This window comes from Phyllostomus discolor, chromosome 3 (genome assembly GCF_004126475.2).
Source record: "Phyllostomus discolor isolate MPI-MPIP mPhyDis1 chromosome 3, mPhyDis1.pri.v3, whole genome shotgun sequence".
NCBI lineage: Eukaryota > Metazoa > Chordata > Mammalia > Chiroptera > Phyllostomidae > Phyllostomus > Phyllostomus discolor.
Window position 1 is genome coordinate 120395997 of NC_040905.2, and position 12404 is coordinate 120408400.

At 42.1% G+C, this 12404-nt stretch overlaps 1 protein-coding gene across 1 annotated transcript in view; it reads right to left on the bottom strand.

The window, feature by feature from the left end:
• Positions 1–3180: 3180 nt before the first annotated feature.
• The window catches only part of HS3ST4 (heparan sulfate-glucosamine 3-sulfotransferase 4), a 402169-nt gene continuing 392945 nt past the window's right edge, over positions 3181–12404 (bottom strand). The window contains exon 2 of the mRNA XM_028527102.2: positions 3181–5146. Within this exon, the coding sequence (XP_028382903.1) occupies positions 4510–5146 (637 nt within the window). The 3' untranslated portion in view covers positions 3181–4509. The remainder of the gene's footprint in view (positions 5147–12404) is intronic.

Consider the following 12404-nt stretch of genomic DNA (forward strand, 5'->3'; position numbering starts at 1 on the left):
AGTTCTCAACCTTCTGGGTCGCCCACATCAACATTTAGGAGTCAAAGTTCCAGGCACAGAATTCAAAGCCCAGGAGCTTGAAAACATCACCCTCATTTCTATCTCAAGAGGATCTGTTTGGCCCTATGTGAATAACTCATGGTACCTTCTTGTATCTGAAAGGATATGGAGTGTGGAGCCAGGAAAAGGCCAGAGTGAGGAGACCATGTCTGTCTGTGTGTCTGTGTGTCTGTGTGTGTGTGTGTGGGGGGGGGGTGGTCCTGAAAAGTTTTTGTATTTGAATGCCAGATATCCAGCCAGTTCTGTGCTATTTATAGAAGGCTTATTTTTCTGACCTTAGCTTTGGGAAAAATCATTTTCTCTGAGCATTGTCATAATTGTCCAGTCTGAGTAAAGCTATACCCTTGAAATACTACAGAGGCATGTTGTTCTGGAAGGTGTATGAAGATGCTCCTCCCTTCTCCTCCTCCTCTTCCTCCTTCATCTTCATATCAGCATTACCAACATCATCATTGTCCACTATGTCAATGAAGTGCCTCACTTTTAAAAAATATCTTCCCTTCATTTTGGTCATCACAGAAACTCTGGTGATAGGCCAGTAGGAATTGAATACACCCATATTAGAGATATGAAAACTAAAGTTCAGATGGGTAATGCCACTTGCCCAAGACATCGATAAAGGCCAGGATAAAACCAGTTACCTTTCTTCTGACTGTCATGAGGCAGACACCTTCTTTGGGGAATAAGGAGGCTGAGGGTGGGCAAATGGGAGGGGGCAGAAATGTCATGAAACTGGAAGAACCAAGGAGTTGAGGTTTTAAAGAAGTGAGATTCAGATTAGGAGTCTTAGTATCATGGAATGGAGCAATCCACACTCTCCTCCACTTAAAATTCAGGTGAGAGGCTTCCAAAGGTTGCAAACAGTTCCTGGGAATGGCCACATCTTTACTGCTCTTGTTGAAAGATAAATGGGGCTGCTGAATGTTTTTGCTATTATTGTTGCTATGTTTAAAGCTGGTAGGTATAAATCTCAAGGTAAGGCTTTCATACCTTTTAGGTACAGAATGACCCTGGCAAAGGGGATAAATGTAGGAGCAATGATGGCAGTGCTACCCAGAGGGATGGATTCTCCTTTTCTGGTCTCTGAACCTCATGCAGCAGCCTTTCCACAGTTTTGAATCATCCACTTGAGGGAAGGGAGAGGAACAGAAAATTAAATATAATTTATGTTTTGCTAATTGAAATCAACTTAGCTTTTCTGGATAGGAAATAATTCTTTTGTCAAGTTTCCCCACTGACAAAGCAGACATGACTTAGTGGCTCACTCCCAGAGTCATAGGAATCAAGGGGGAGTAGATAATGCAGAAAACAGAACTTAAACATGTCAAGTTTGAATTTCTTTTCAGAACCATGAGCTTTCAACCATGTCATCAAATAGACTGTTAAGATAAAAATCCTTCAGATCTCAAGGCTTAGGCCTTTGCCCTATTTCTCCAGAAAATATTAGTTTACTATTATATGCAAGAGGGTGTAAATGTGCTAAGGATGTGTTCCAAACTTTTCTTTCCCAAGTGAGAATGGCTTTTAACCATCAGCTAACCACCTTAAAAATGGATTAGCTTGCCATTTATGTGAGGACACATATGGACTAGGTTTCTCTTTAAGCAGCACATAAAGTCTTTTTTTTTTTTATTTTAATCATTGTTCAAGTACAGTTTTCTCCCCCCTACTCCCATTCCAGCCCACCCACCCAACCCTCCCCCCTTCCCCCCATTACCCCCACCCCTAGTTTTTGTCCATGTGTCCTCCAAATTTGTTCCTGTAAACCTTACCCATTCCCCCCTGAAATTCCCTCTTCTCTCCCCTCTGGCCACTGTCAGACTATCCCCTATTTCAGTGTCTTTGGTTATATTTTGCTAGTTTTTTTTTTGTTTTGTTGTTTAGATTCCTGTTAAAGGTGATATCATGTGGTATTTGTCTATCACTGCCTGGCTTGTTTCGTTTAGCATAATGCTTTCCAGCTCCATCCGTGCTGTTGCAAAGGGTATGAGCTCCTTCTTTCTTTCTGCTGCATAGAATTCCATTGTGTAAATGTACCATAGTTTTTTGATCCATTCATTTACTGATGGGCATCTAGGTTGCTTTCAGCACCTAGCTATTGTAAATTGTAAGCAGAACATAAAGTCTTGATGTTGTGAGTTCATGAGGACACGCAGACTACCAGGGAGATGGGACATGAAGAGTAGCTGTTACTGAGGGGCTGAGTCAATGTATGTCTACTCAGGATAGAAGAGATGAGGGGAGGTTAGAGAAATGGTCATTCTTAGTGGGTGGAAAGTCATCAGTAAAGCTTTTCTACAAACCAGTTGCTCCTTTAACCTTCTAAGCTATAAAATCACTCCTTACCACTCCCCAATGGACTCCCCACCAAAGGGACTGAGTTCCCCCAAGGAAACCATAAAACCCTGGGGACCACTTCTTTTGGAAATAGTACCACAAAAGCATGTGAGGTGGGTGGGAAGGAGGATGGGAGGGCAAAGAAATACACAGGTAAGATTTTCCTCTTACTGTTCTCAACCCCAACTTCTATACAAATATTTTTGAAAGGACAGATGCCTGGGCCAGACCTGGAAATTCTGATTCCTCAAGAAGTCTGGAATGGGGCTTCGGAGGCTATAGCTTGAACAACCCTGCAGCTGACTCTGATGTGTAACTGGACTCACTCATTGCTCATCATGTTAAAAAAGGCCCCAAATCAACAGTCCACCATACATTCTTCTGAAAAAGCATGCAGTTATGTACTTTCTTTCTTGAAATAAGTGTTCATGTGTATTTTTATCTATATACTCTTTTATTTTGGTAGTGAAGGTATAAATATGTTGCCTTCAGCTCAATAACCACTTTCTTATCTGGAAAAAAAGTATTTGTAGGTTTTTTTGTGAATCTGGCACATCAATTCATTCCTCACCAGAACCAGTTAAGATTGGGAAAAAGGCACCCCTTGCAGGAACCGCTTCCTTTGTATTATTTCAAGGGTTCTCCAGCTCTGCAGACGAGACCCCTGGAAGACTGTCCATGCTGAGTCCTTCTGGCCATCTCAGAAAAGGGACACTCCCAGAATCTGAGAGTAGGGGTGGGGTTGGAGGTGAACCACAGAAACACGCCATCAAAACACATTGATCAGGTTGCATTAAGCTTTATAACAACACAGTTTTCATTTAGCGGGAGAATGACAGTTTAATAACAGCTGAAGAGCATTAACTCCCCCACTTATACATATTACCAATTTTACCAGAATGGTTCCTGGTTTGGGAGATCTGTCAACAAGGGCTTTATGTCAAATGCTGCATTGTGATAAAATCAAACTAATGGGCAGGGACACTTCAGTCAGCAGCCCTTGAAGGGGGTATCCCAGACAGCCCTTACTTTCACTCACTCCCCAAAACTGGATGTGACAAGCAGAATCAGCCCTCTTGTCATTCCCCAATATGTGCTGTCTCTGAATAGAGCAAATGAAGCATGAGATGACCATGGTGGGACACGGTGCAACAAATAGACAATGGTGACTGGTCCCCTGTTCATTGTGTGGCCAAGGGTTATTCATAACATAAGACATGTCAACTTTCTGGTCCTTGCCCCTCCAGGAACCCTAAGGGACAGGGCCTAACCCCAAAAACATGTCTCAGAACCATGGTCCTTGCAGGGAGGACCTGCAGGTGTGGAGACCTCCCCCATAAGAGGACTGGCTTTCTTTTTTCACTCCCAGAGATGGCATTCATCTTTACCGAGCTTGGGGCTCCTAACTGCTGCTGCATGGCTCTGACAGCAGCATGGGCCTGAATCTAACACAGGGGCATAAGCTAAGCTTCTCTGGCACCTAGATACTTGTGAAGAGAGAGACCAAATCCTCCTTGCAGGGCTCTTAGAAGGGTTCACAGGGGTATCAGCTTTTTTTTGGTGAGGAATGTGCATGCCTCTCCCTTAATAAGGTGTGGAGGGAGGAAGTCATAGGATTGTGGGATGGGACCTTTCAGGAAAGCTAGAAACACCTTAGAGTGAGGACCCTGCCCTAGGAGTCCTGGAGCATTCAGTCAGCATTCTGGAGAGATGCCACAGCTGAGGTTTATACAGCAGGGGCCTGGACCAGGCACAGGGCTAGAGCTTGGGCTTCCCAAAGCAAGGCGAAAGCCCCCCAAAGCAGGCCTTCTTCTTTTTCCCTTAAACAAACTTTCATGGTACTATCTTCAACCTTGACAGCTATTCAATCCTGTCTTAGACTCTATTAACCAGTAGAAGACAAAAATTAGCAGTAGATTCTGGTGGCCGTCTAGTCAACCAGATGCCTCTGCCCAGGCAGGCCTGGCTACTCCATAGGGAAGCAATCCTGACCAGACAAAGGAGGAGTCTAGGTGGAACCCCATCAAGACTTAGGCTTCAGACCCTGGGGAATTCAGGACTCTGGTAAGGGTTCTCCTTAACTATTCCCTAACCTTCCTCATATCTCTAGCCTTATTTGTCACCCTCTTCCTGCTCCCACTGGAAGTCTTGGCCAGTCATTTGGTAAAACATAATGTTGAAGGGTTTGTAGAATTTCCGCAGTCTGTGGATCACATCCGGGTCGATACGGGGATGAGTCCGACCTTTGCTCTTGCCTAGGCATCTCGGGGCGCTGCTGTCTTCTGGTTTCTTGAGGCAAGGGAACCCCTTGGTTTTATTGAAATAGAAATGTTTCTCAGTCACAACACGCGTGAGGCCTAGAAAATCCTGTACTTTGGCCATTTCCCCAGCGGGGTCCACTATGAGTCGCTCCCCACTGACAAAGAGGATTTGGGATAGGGGGAAGTATTGGAGCCAGTTCTCCAGGTGCAGAGCATAGATCCCTATGCGAATGGCACTCCAGGAAGCATCGATGAGCCCCAGGGTCCGGTTTTTGAAGGCAAGCACCTCAAAGGTAGGAATCTCGGGCTTCTTTGACAATGTCTGGGTGTAGTCGGAGATGGCCCTGGTCACCGGGTTTCTCACCACCACAATCAGTTTGATGTCCTTGGCCATGGAGTGGATGCGCTTAGGTGCCTCATTTGTCACAAAGTAACTTGGCGTCTTCTCCATGGTTATCTGTCCATCCACAGTCTTAGGCATCACATTTCTGGAAGAGAGAAAAAAAAGAAAAGACTGGTTATTCCTGTCCAGAAATATTTTAACTTTTTGCAATAATGCCTGATGTAAATGGTCTCATGGGGAGCTACCAAATTCATTGATAAACACTCGGAAGTTCTTTCTAACTGTGTGTCCCACTAGAGTTCTGAATACAGAATTATTAGAAAAGGCAGCATAAGGCTTAGGGGTTCATGGTTGGGAGCCTTACACACCTGGGTTTAAACTATTGCTCTACCTGTTACCAGTTATGTTTAAGCTAAATATACATTTAATTTCTCTATGTATTAGTTTCATAATCTCAGAAATGGAGATAATAATAGTGCCTACTTCAACCTGCAATATGAGGATTAAGGGAGATGATGCTTGTACAGCATTTAGCATAGAATCTGTCATGTATAGGAGCCTAATAAATCAAAGTTATTATTATTGTAGCGGCTTTCAGAAGATGTTGGAGCTCAACAAAAACCTCAAAGATTATCTAGTCTAGGGGTTGGCAAACCACTACCTGCCTTCTGTTTTAATAATGCCTGCAGTTCAGAATGATTTTAAATCTTTAAATGGCTGGAAAAAAACCATAATAATAATAACAACAACATTTTGCAATGCATGAATATTATATAAAATTGGAATTTCAATGCTCATAAATAAACTTTCATTGGGACACAGACATGCTCATTCCTTTACTTGTTGCCTAGGGATGCTTTAGCACACAGCAGCGTTGAGCAGTTGTAACAAGACCACATTACACAAAGCCAAACTTACTTACTCCCAGGCCTTTTAGCAAAGAGTCTGTTGTTCCCTGACTTAGTCTGAAGGCCTTGTTGTGCAAATGAGGAAACTGAAGCTCAGAGACAGAGGATGAGATAGACTTTGTGACCACGGCAAGCTGAATCACATCCCTGAAACTTCTTACCCTCATTTGTAAAAGCCTAAAACACACCTCAAGTTCAGCTAAGAATAAAAAGGCATATAGAATAGCAGCATCTACACAGGTTTGGTTCTACAAATGGGATTCCTTCCTTCTTTGTTCTAGGGTTTCCCAATGAGCCAGTTATTGTCCCTACCCCATGGCCCATTATCTCTTCCCCAGGTTGCTTCTTCACATCCACCCCTCCACCTATGTTCACTCTCAGAGTGGCCTTATTTCATTTGGGAGCTTCAAAATATTAAAGGACTTGAATGCTATTTGTCCCATAATCCCAAAGTGGCAGGCCTATTAGTGATAAAGTGAGGCTCAAGATCCTATTATACAGTCAATTTGCTGTAGGCATATGTAGACCAAAGTTGACAATAAACCTGTTCAATATCTGTCAGCACAGTAAGCCATCTGCCACCACGTGCTCTATTTAGTCTATTCACTTCCAAGCCTTGCACCAAAGTGGTACATTCAGGATTACACAAGACCTCTTTGTTATAATGACATGCTTTTAAATGTCTTGGCTAATAAAGCTTAATACAAGCAAAGATCCCTTAGCTTCCCCTACCATAATTAAATTTATTTACTATCGCATGTGTAGAGAAAGAATGACTTTTCTTTTATCTCTAATTCACATGCTCTGTCAATAATTAATTGCTACTGGGTTTTGAGCTTTCTCAGAAAGCACTGTTATGAGGCAAGAAGAATTTGCCTGGTAGAGAAATTCACAGTTAGGTGTTGTTAGAGCATAATGGTTGGGAAGCATGGAGTTTTCATATCAAAGCAATAGCTTTGGACATAATCATGTTCATGTTGGACTAACATATTCTTCAAAGTATTTTGAATGTCTTCATGTTTATGTGTCTGTGTGTCTTGTGCTAGATTTAACTGTCTCATTTGAAGGGACAGGGCTAAGCAACACAGCGTTGGGGAGTCAAATGTACATGTTTTAAGAATTCTGACTACCCTCATCACCTCGATGAAGTTACTTAATCTACTTTGAGCCTCAACTTTCCCATCTAAAAATCAGGATTAATCAGAGTCCCTCCCTCGTAGAATTTTAATGAAGATGAAATGTGATAGTGCAGGCAAAACACTTATAACAGTGCCCAGTAAGACCAGAATTTTTAAAACTTAAACCAGGGGCATAAGGTCATTAGACAACACTTGTTAGAGAACAATAGGGAAAAACAATATTTACATTTAACCAAATGGAAAAATTGAGCAGCATAGGAACTAAGAAACTGATCTAGAAAAAAAAAATGTTGATCCAACCATACTTCCTGATCTGGAGGCTGATGACCAATGAGGGAGCTATTGCTAGTTCAACCAGAGTTTAAGGAACATATTGACTTTCTATTTTTATTTCAATTGGAGAGATATATTCTCTTATCAAAAAACTCATGTCCTGTTGCGAAAACATTAAATAAACAGTAAATGCCTACAGGTAGATATCTTCACATGGTCTTTTCTAGAGTTTTGTCCTTCAGATGTATTTTTGTTGACTTTGTTGCATGTTTCTTTCACACAAGAATCACTGGTAGGTTTCTCTTCTCCTCGGTCCTCTGCCATTCACTTCTAGACCTCAGTACTTGTGTTTACATTAAGTTCCATTCAAATTCACCTCCTTCACTTTGGCTAAGTGCCATAGTCTGTCAAGATCTTGAGTCTTTTAACATAAGTATCAGGGATGAAATGGTACACAGCCTATAATCCAGTGTGTAGAGGAGAGGATATGTGTGCCTAGCTCAGTGCTCAGTGCAGAGGAGTATGAGAGGAGGTGTTGGAGAAGGTAAAGGGGAACAGAAGACCCTAAATGGCTTTGATCATCATGTTATGAATGAATAAACCATGTAATTTAGGAGAGCTCCTGCATTTGGGACAAACATGATAAGGCTGTTTCATTGAGCCAAGATACTATTGTTGCATGAGTTAACCAGGAGTTTTGAACAGTAAGAACATATCCAGGGGCAGGTTGAAATTTATGAAGTAGCAGTTCTCCCATCTCAGAGTGATTTGATAAATGGAGAGGTCTTTTTATTTTTATCTTCACCTGAGGACACTTTTTTTCATTGTTTTTAGAGAGAGAGGAAGGGAGAGAAGAAGGGAGAGAGAGAAACATTGGCATGAGAGAGAAACGTAGATTGGTTGCCTTCTATATGAACTCAGACCAAGGATCAAACCTGCAACCTAGGTATGTGACCTTACTGGGAATTGAACCTTCAACCTTTTGGTGTATGGGATGATGCTCCAACCAACTGATCACACTGGCTAGGGTGGAGAGCTCTTTACAGCATCACATAAATAACTATTTTAATCAGCAAAGAAGGTATCATTACTATTCCAGTTCTACACATAAGGACACAAACTCAGGGCCTAAAGATGGTTTTCAAAGTCTCCCTGAGTGAGCATGTCTTTGGTTTCCAAGCTCCCTGGCCAACTCAGGACCAGTGTCAGTGCCTAACACCAGTTTCTGGCAACCAACAGGTGCTCAATAAATATTTGTTGAATCAATTCTCACCTGGGCCCTTGATCTGTTAACTACTTTTATACCTCTTCTAGTCTCCCCCTTCCTGGAAAATTAGAGGAGGTAGCTCTCCTACTGTACAAGACCAACTTCTCCCCAACTGAGTTTTGGATCTTATTTCTAGCTACCTTCTCAATAATGTCTCACCCCAATTCTCCTTCTTTTTCATGGTTTTAAGTAAGTCTTTCCTGACTAGATCTGTTGTTTTAACATGCCCGTGTTCTTATATTTTGATGTGCCCGAGAAACAGAAAGACCAGTCACAATGAAAGGTCATGAGCAAAGGTAAGGAAGTTAGAAAATAAGTGCCCATCAGTAAATGAATGGGTCAAAAGCTATGGTACATTTACACAATGGAATACTACGCAGCAGAAAGAAAGAAGGAGCTCCTATCCTTTGCAATAGCATAGATGGAACTGGAGAGCATTATGCTAAGTGGAATAAGCCAGGTGGTGAAAGACAAACACTGTATGATCTAACCTATAAGTGGAACCTAATCAGCAAAACAAACAAACAAACAAACAAACAATTAAAATGTATCCAGAGACAGTGAAATTAAGAACAAACTGACAATAACCAGAGGGGAGGTGTGAAGGGATAATGGGGTAGAAGGGGGGAAGGTTTTTCAGGAACATGTATAAAAGACACATGGACAAAGATCAAGGGTGGTAAATGGGGATGGCTGGGGTGAGGTGAGGGGAATGTTGGGGGAAAATTGAGATGATTGCACTTGAACATCAACAAAAAAATGTGGGAAAGAAAGATAATGGCATGAATAGGAAATTGATCATGGAGAAACTTCTAGGCAATGGGAAAGATGCTGGATTTTATCCTCTGGGTGATGAGAAGCCACTGAGGAATACTGAACAGGAGAATATAATATGATTTACATTTTAAGAGATTTTTTTTCTGGCTACTTTGTTGAGAACAGACAAGAGCATGGCAAGAACAGACAAAGGCAACCTGCTAGGAGGCCATTTCAGCACAGCAAGTTGGAGATGGTGGTGGCACAGACATCACTGAAGAGCACAATGTGGTAAGAAGTGGTTAGAATTGGATGCATTTAAAAGTAGGGATAACAGTCCTTTATGATGGGTGTGATATATGTGCAAGAGAGAGAGAGGCATCACAGTGAGTCCAAGATAGTTGGCCTGAGTCAACTGTTAAGTAGAAGTGTTGTCTGTGGATTGGAGAACACTGGGAAAGAAGCAGGTTTCATGGGAAGATACCGAGTCTGACTTTGAACTTGTATTATGAGGTATCTGCTACATAATCAAGTGGAGGTGTTGGGTAATTACATTGATACAGGAGCCCAAAGTGCCAAATTGGAGACAGATATTCACATCAGGTGCTCACAGTCTACCATCCAGTAGAAGATGGGACCTGACCTTGACCTGTTCTTAGAGTTCTCTTGAATAGAAAAGGTATTTAGGTGCTGAGTGTGCAAATTTTTTAAACACCACTAACACATATTTTACTAACTTTTTTCCATTCCTGAAGCCCTTGATAACTATTTATTATGGAGCTTAGAGCAATGTCATATGATTCATCCCTATGCCCATGATTGCTGGTCTTAGTCCCCGAAAGCCACAGTCAATGCTTCATTCATCTTTGTATTCCCAGTGCCTAACATAGTACCTTCCATGTAGGAACTACCCCCTCACTACCTATGGTTGTTCGATGAACGAATGAATGGCATACATATGAAAACATGATCCCTGGAGTCAGGAGAACTAGGGCAGTTTGTTGAGCATGACTCCTCTGAGTAGGTTTTCCACGTGTGGGCATGCAGGGTTTCTGAGTTCCACACCATCCCTGTCTGAGAGACCATGCACTTCAATGTGGAGCATATGGTGAGAAAACACTGCATCTGGGCTTGGAACAGCTTGTTAACAGTATCTGGGGTGCTCAGAGCAGCCGTGACATCAGCATCAACACACAGTCCTGAAGCGAAAATCACTCCGCAATATCACACAGCTGCTCTCACAGCCAGAAATGTTTATGAAACACTCTCCAAGTCACTAGTAGCCCCCCACCCCACTCCCCTGGCAGTGGCACTTTGTTGAGTCCCAGCTCCATCTGAATGTAGGTCAGCATCTGGGGGTCTCACAGGAATCAATGATAACAATAGTGTCATGCAGTAGTTGTCATACATCATTGTTTACTCATAGAGCACTCAGTCTATGCTATGTTCTATGGTTGAAATTTCACATCCTGACAGCAGACCAAGGTCTCTAAGCATTTTCAGACATTGGACTCTACAGCCTAGTGGTTAGGGGCATAGCCTCCAGACTTACTCAATTTAGATCTGCTTATTTGTCATGTGACCTTGGGTAAATTACTTAACCCAAGTAATGTGTTGTCTCAGTTTCATTATCTGGAAAAAAGGCACTATCCTATAATACCCACATCACAGGGATTTTATGAAGTTTTAAGTGAATTAATATTGAAAAGAATGCCTCACATACTATAGATTCTCCATATATTAGTTGTTAATTTTTGAAATAACTCTCTTAAGAAGGTATTACTACTATGTCCACTTTGGAGATCAGGAAACTGAGGCCCTGTGAAATTGCCCAAAGTCACACAAAATGGAATTTAAATTTAGTCCCAGGACTGTGTTGCACCATAGCCCAAGCTCTTAGTTATTGCTTGACAATGCTTAACTGAACTGTGGGGGCTCAGCAAGGCTATATGACTGGCCCAAGGTCACTCTGTGGTAGGTGGCAAAGCTGCATCTTAAAATGTGACTCATTATGTGTATTGCTGACTTACCACCATGAGTTAGAGAAACCCATGCTGGAATCCCCAGAAATTCCTGCCAGATCCAGCTGCATCATTCAATTTGTTATATCTCTCTCTAGGGCCCCCTCAATTGAAGCAAATGGACACTATCATGAATGCTCAGGGAGAGAGCAATCACCTGTGTTAGATGTAAAGTGCCTATTCTCTGCAGAAGGGTCAGCAGCACAGCCGCCTTCAGATTTCCTGCTTTAGAGGTATGTAGACACTTTACATTTTCCTTAATGTTCTACAAGAGAATAAATGGTGCATAAATTAGCAATATCTTCTGGGCTTTCCTGCTGTACTATAACCCAAGAGAATGGTGGTTAGAGCAAGGGCATGGGACCTAGGGATCCCATCTCTAAACCATATTCACTTTGAGCAACTCATTTCTATCACCCATGGAATGAGGACAACATTTATGTACTCCTAAAAAAAGATATCAGGTGTCCTCACACAGAGAAAGTACTGGAAAATGTCCCCTCTTGTTACTGCTGCTCATGTCATGTAGCTCTTAGTGGGTGCAAACAAACCTATATGTTGAGCACACAAAGGAGATGACTTAGCTAAAATTTTGAATCTAAATGACTGTTCCTAGTTGTCTAATATGTGCATCCCTCTGTAATGGATGAATCTGATTCACAGAAACCCATCTCTCATACAACTGACTCTTAGTGCACCACATATCTTGTGTTTGGCATACATTCCAGCAAATTACGAGAAATCTTCTTGCCACTCCAAGGTGCCCAAGCATTTGGGAAGCCTTGTCACTGGGCAGATCTTGACCACTTCATGGGGCCCATGACTCCAACTGTACAAGTCATAGGCATTGCTGTCATGTATCCCTGTTGTCCGACTTTTCCCAGTGCAATCATCCACCTTTAGCATCAATAGGCCATCATGCAACAGAAGTTCAACTTGTTCATATGGTTTGATTTAGAAAACACATATGGACAGAAAGCAACTATGAATTCTACAATCCTTTAAAATGAATGTGCAATTGAGTCATCAGCACTGAAGC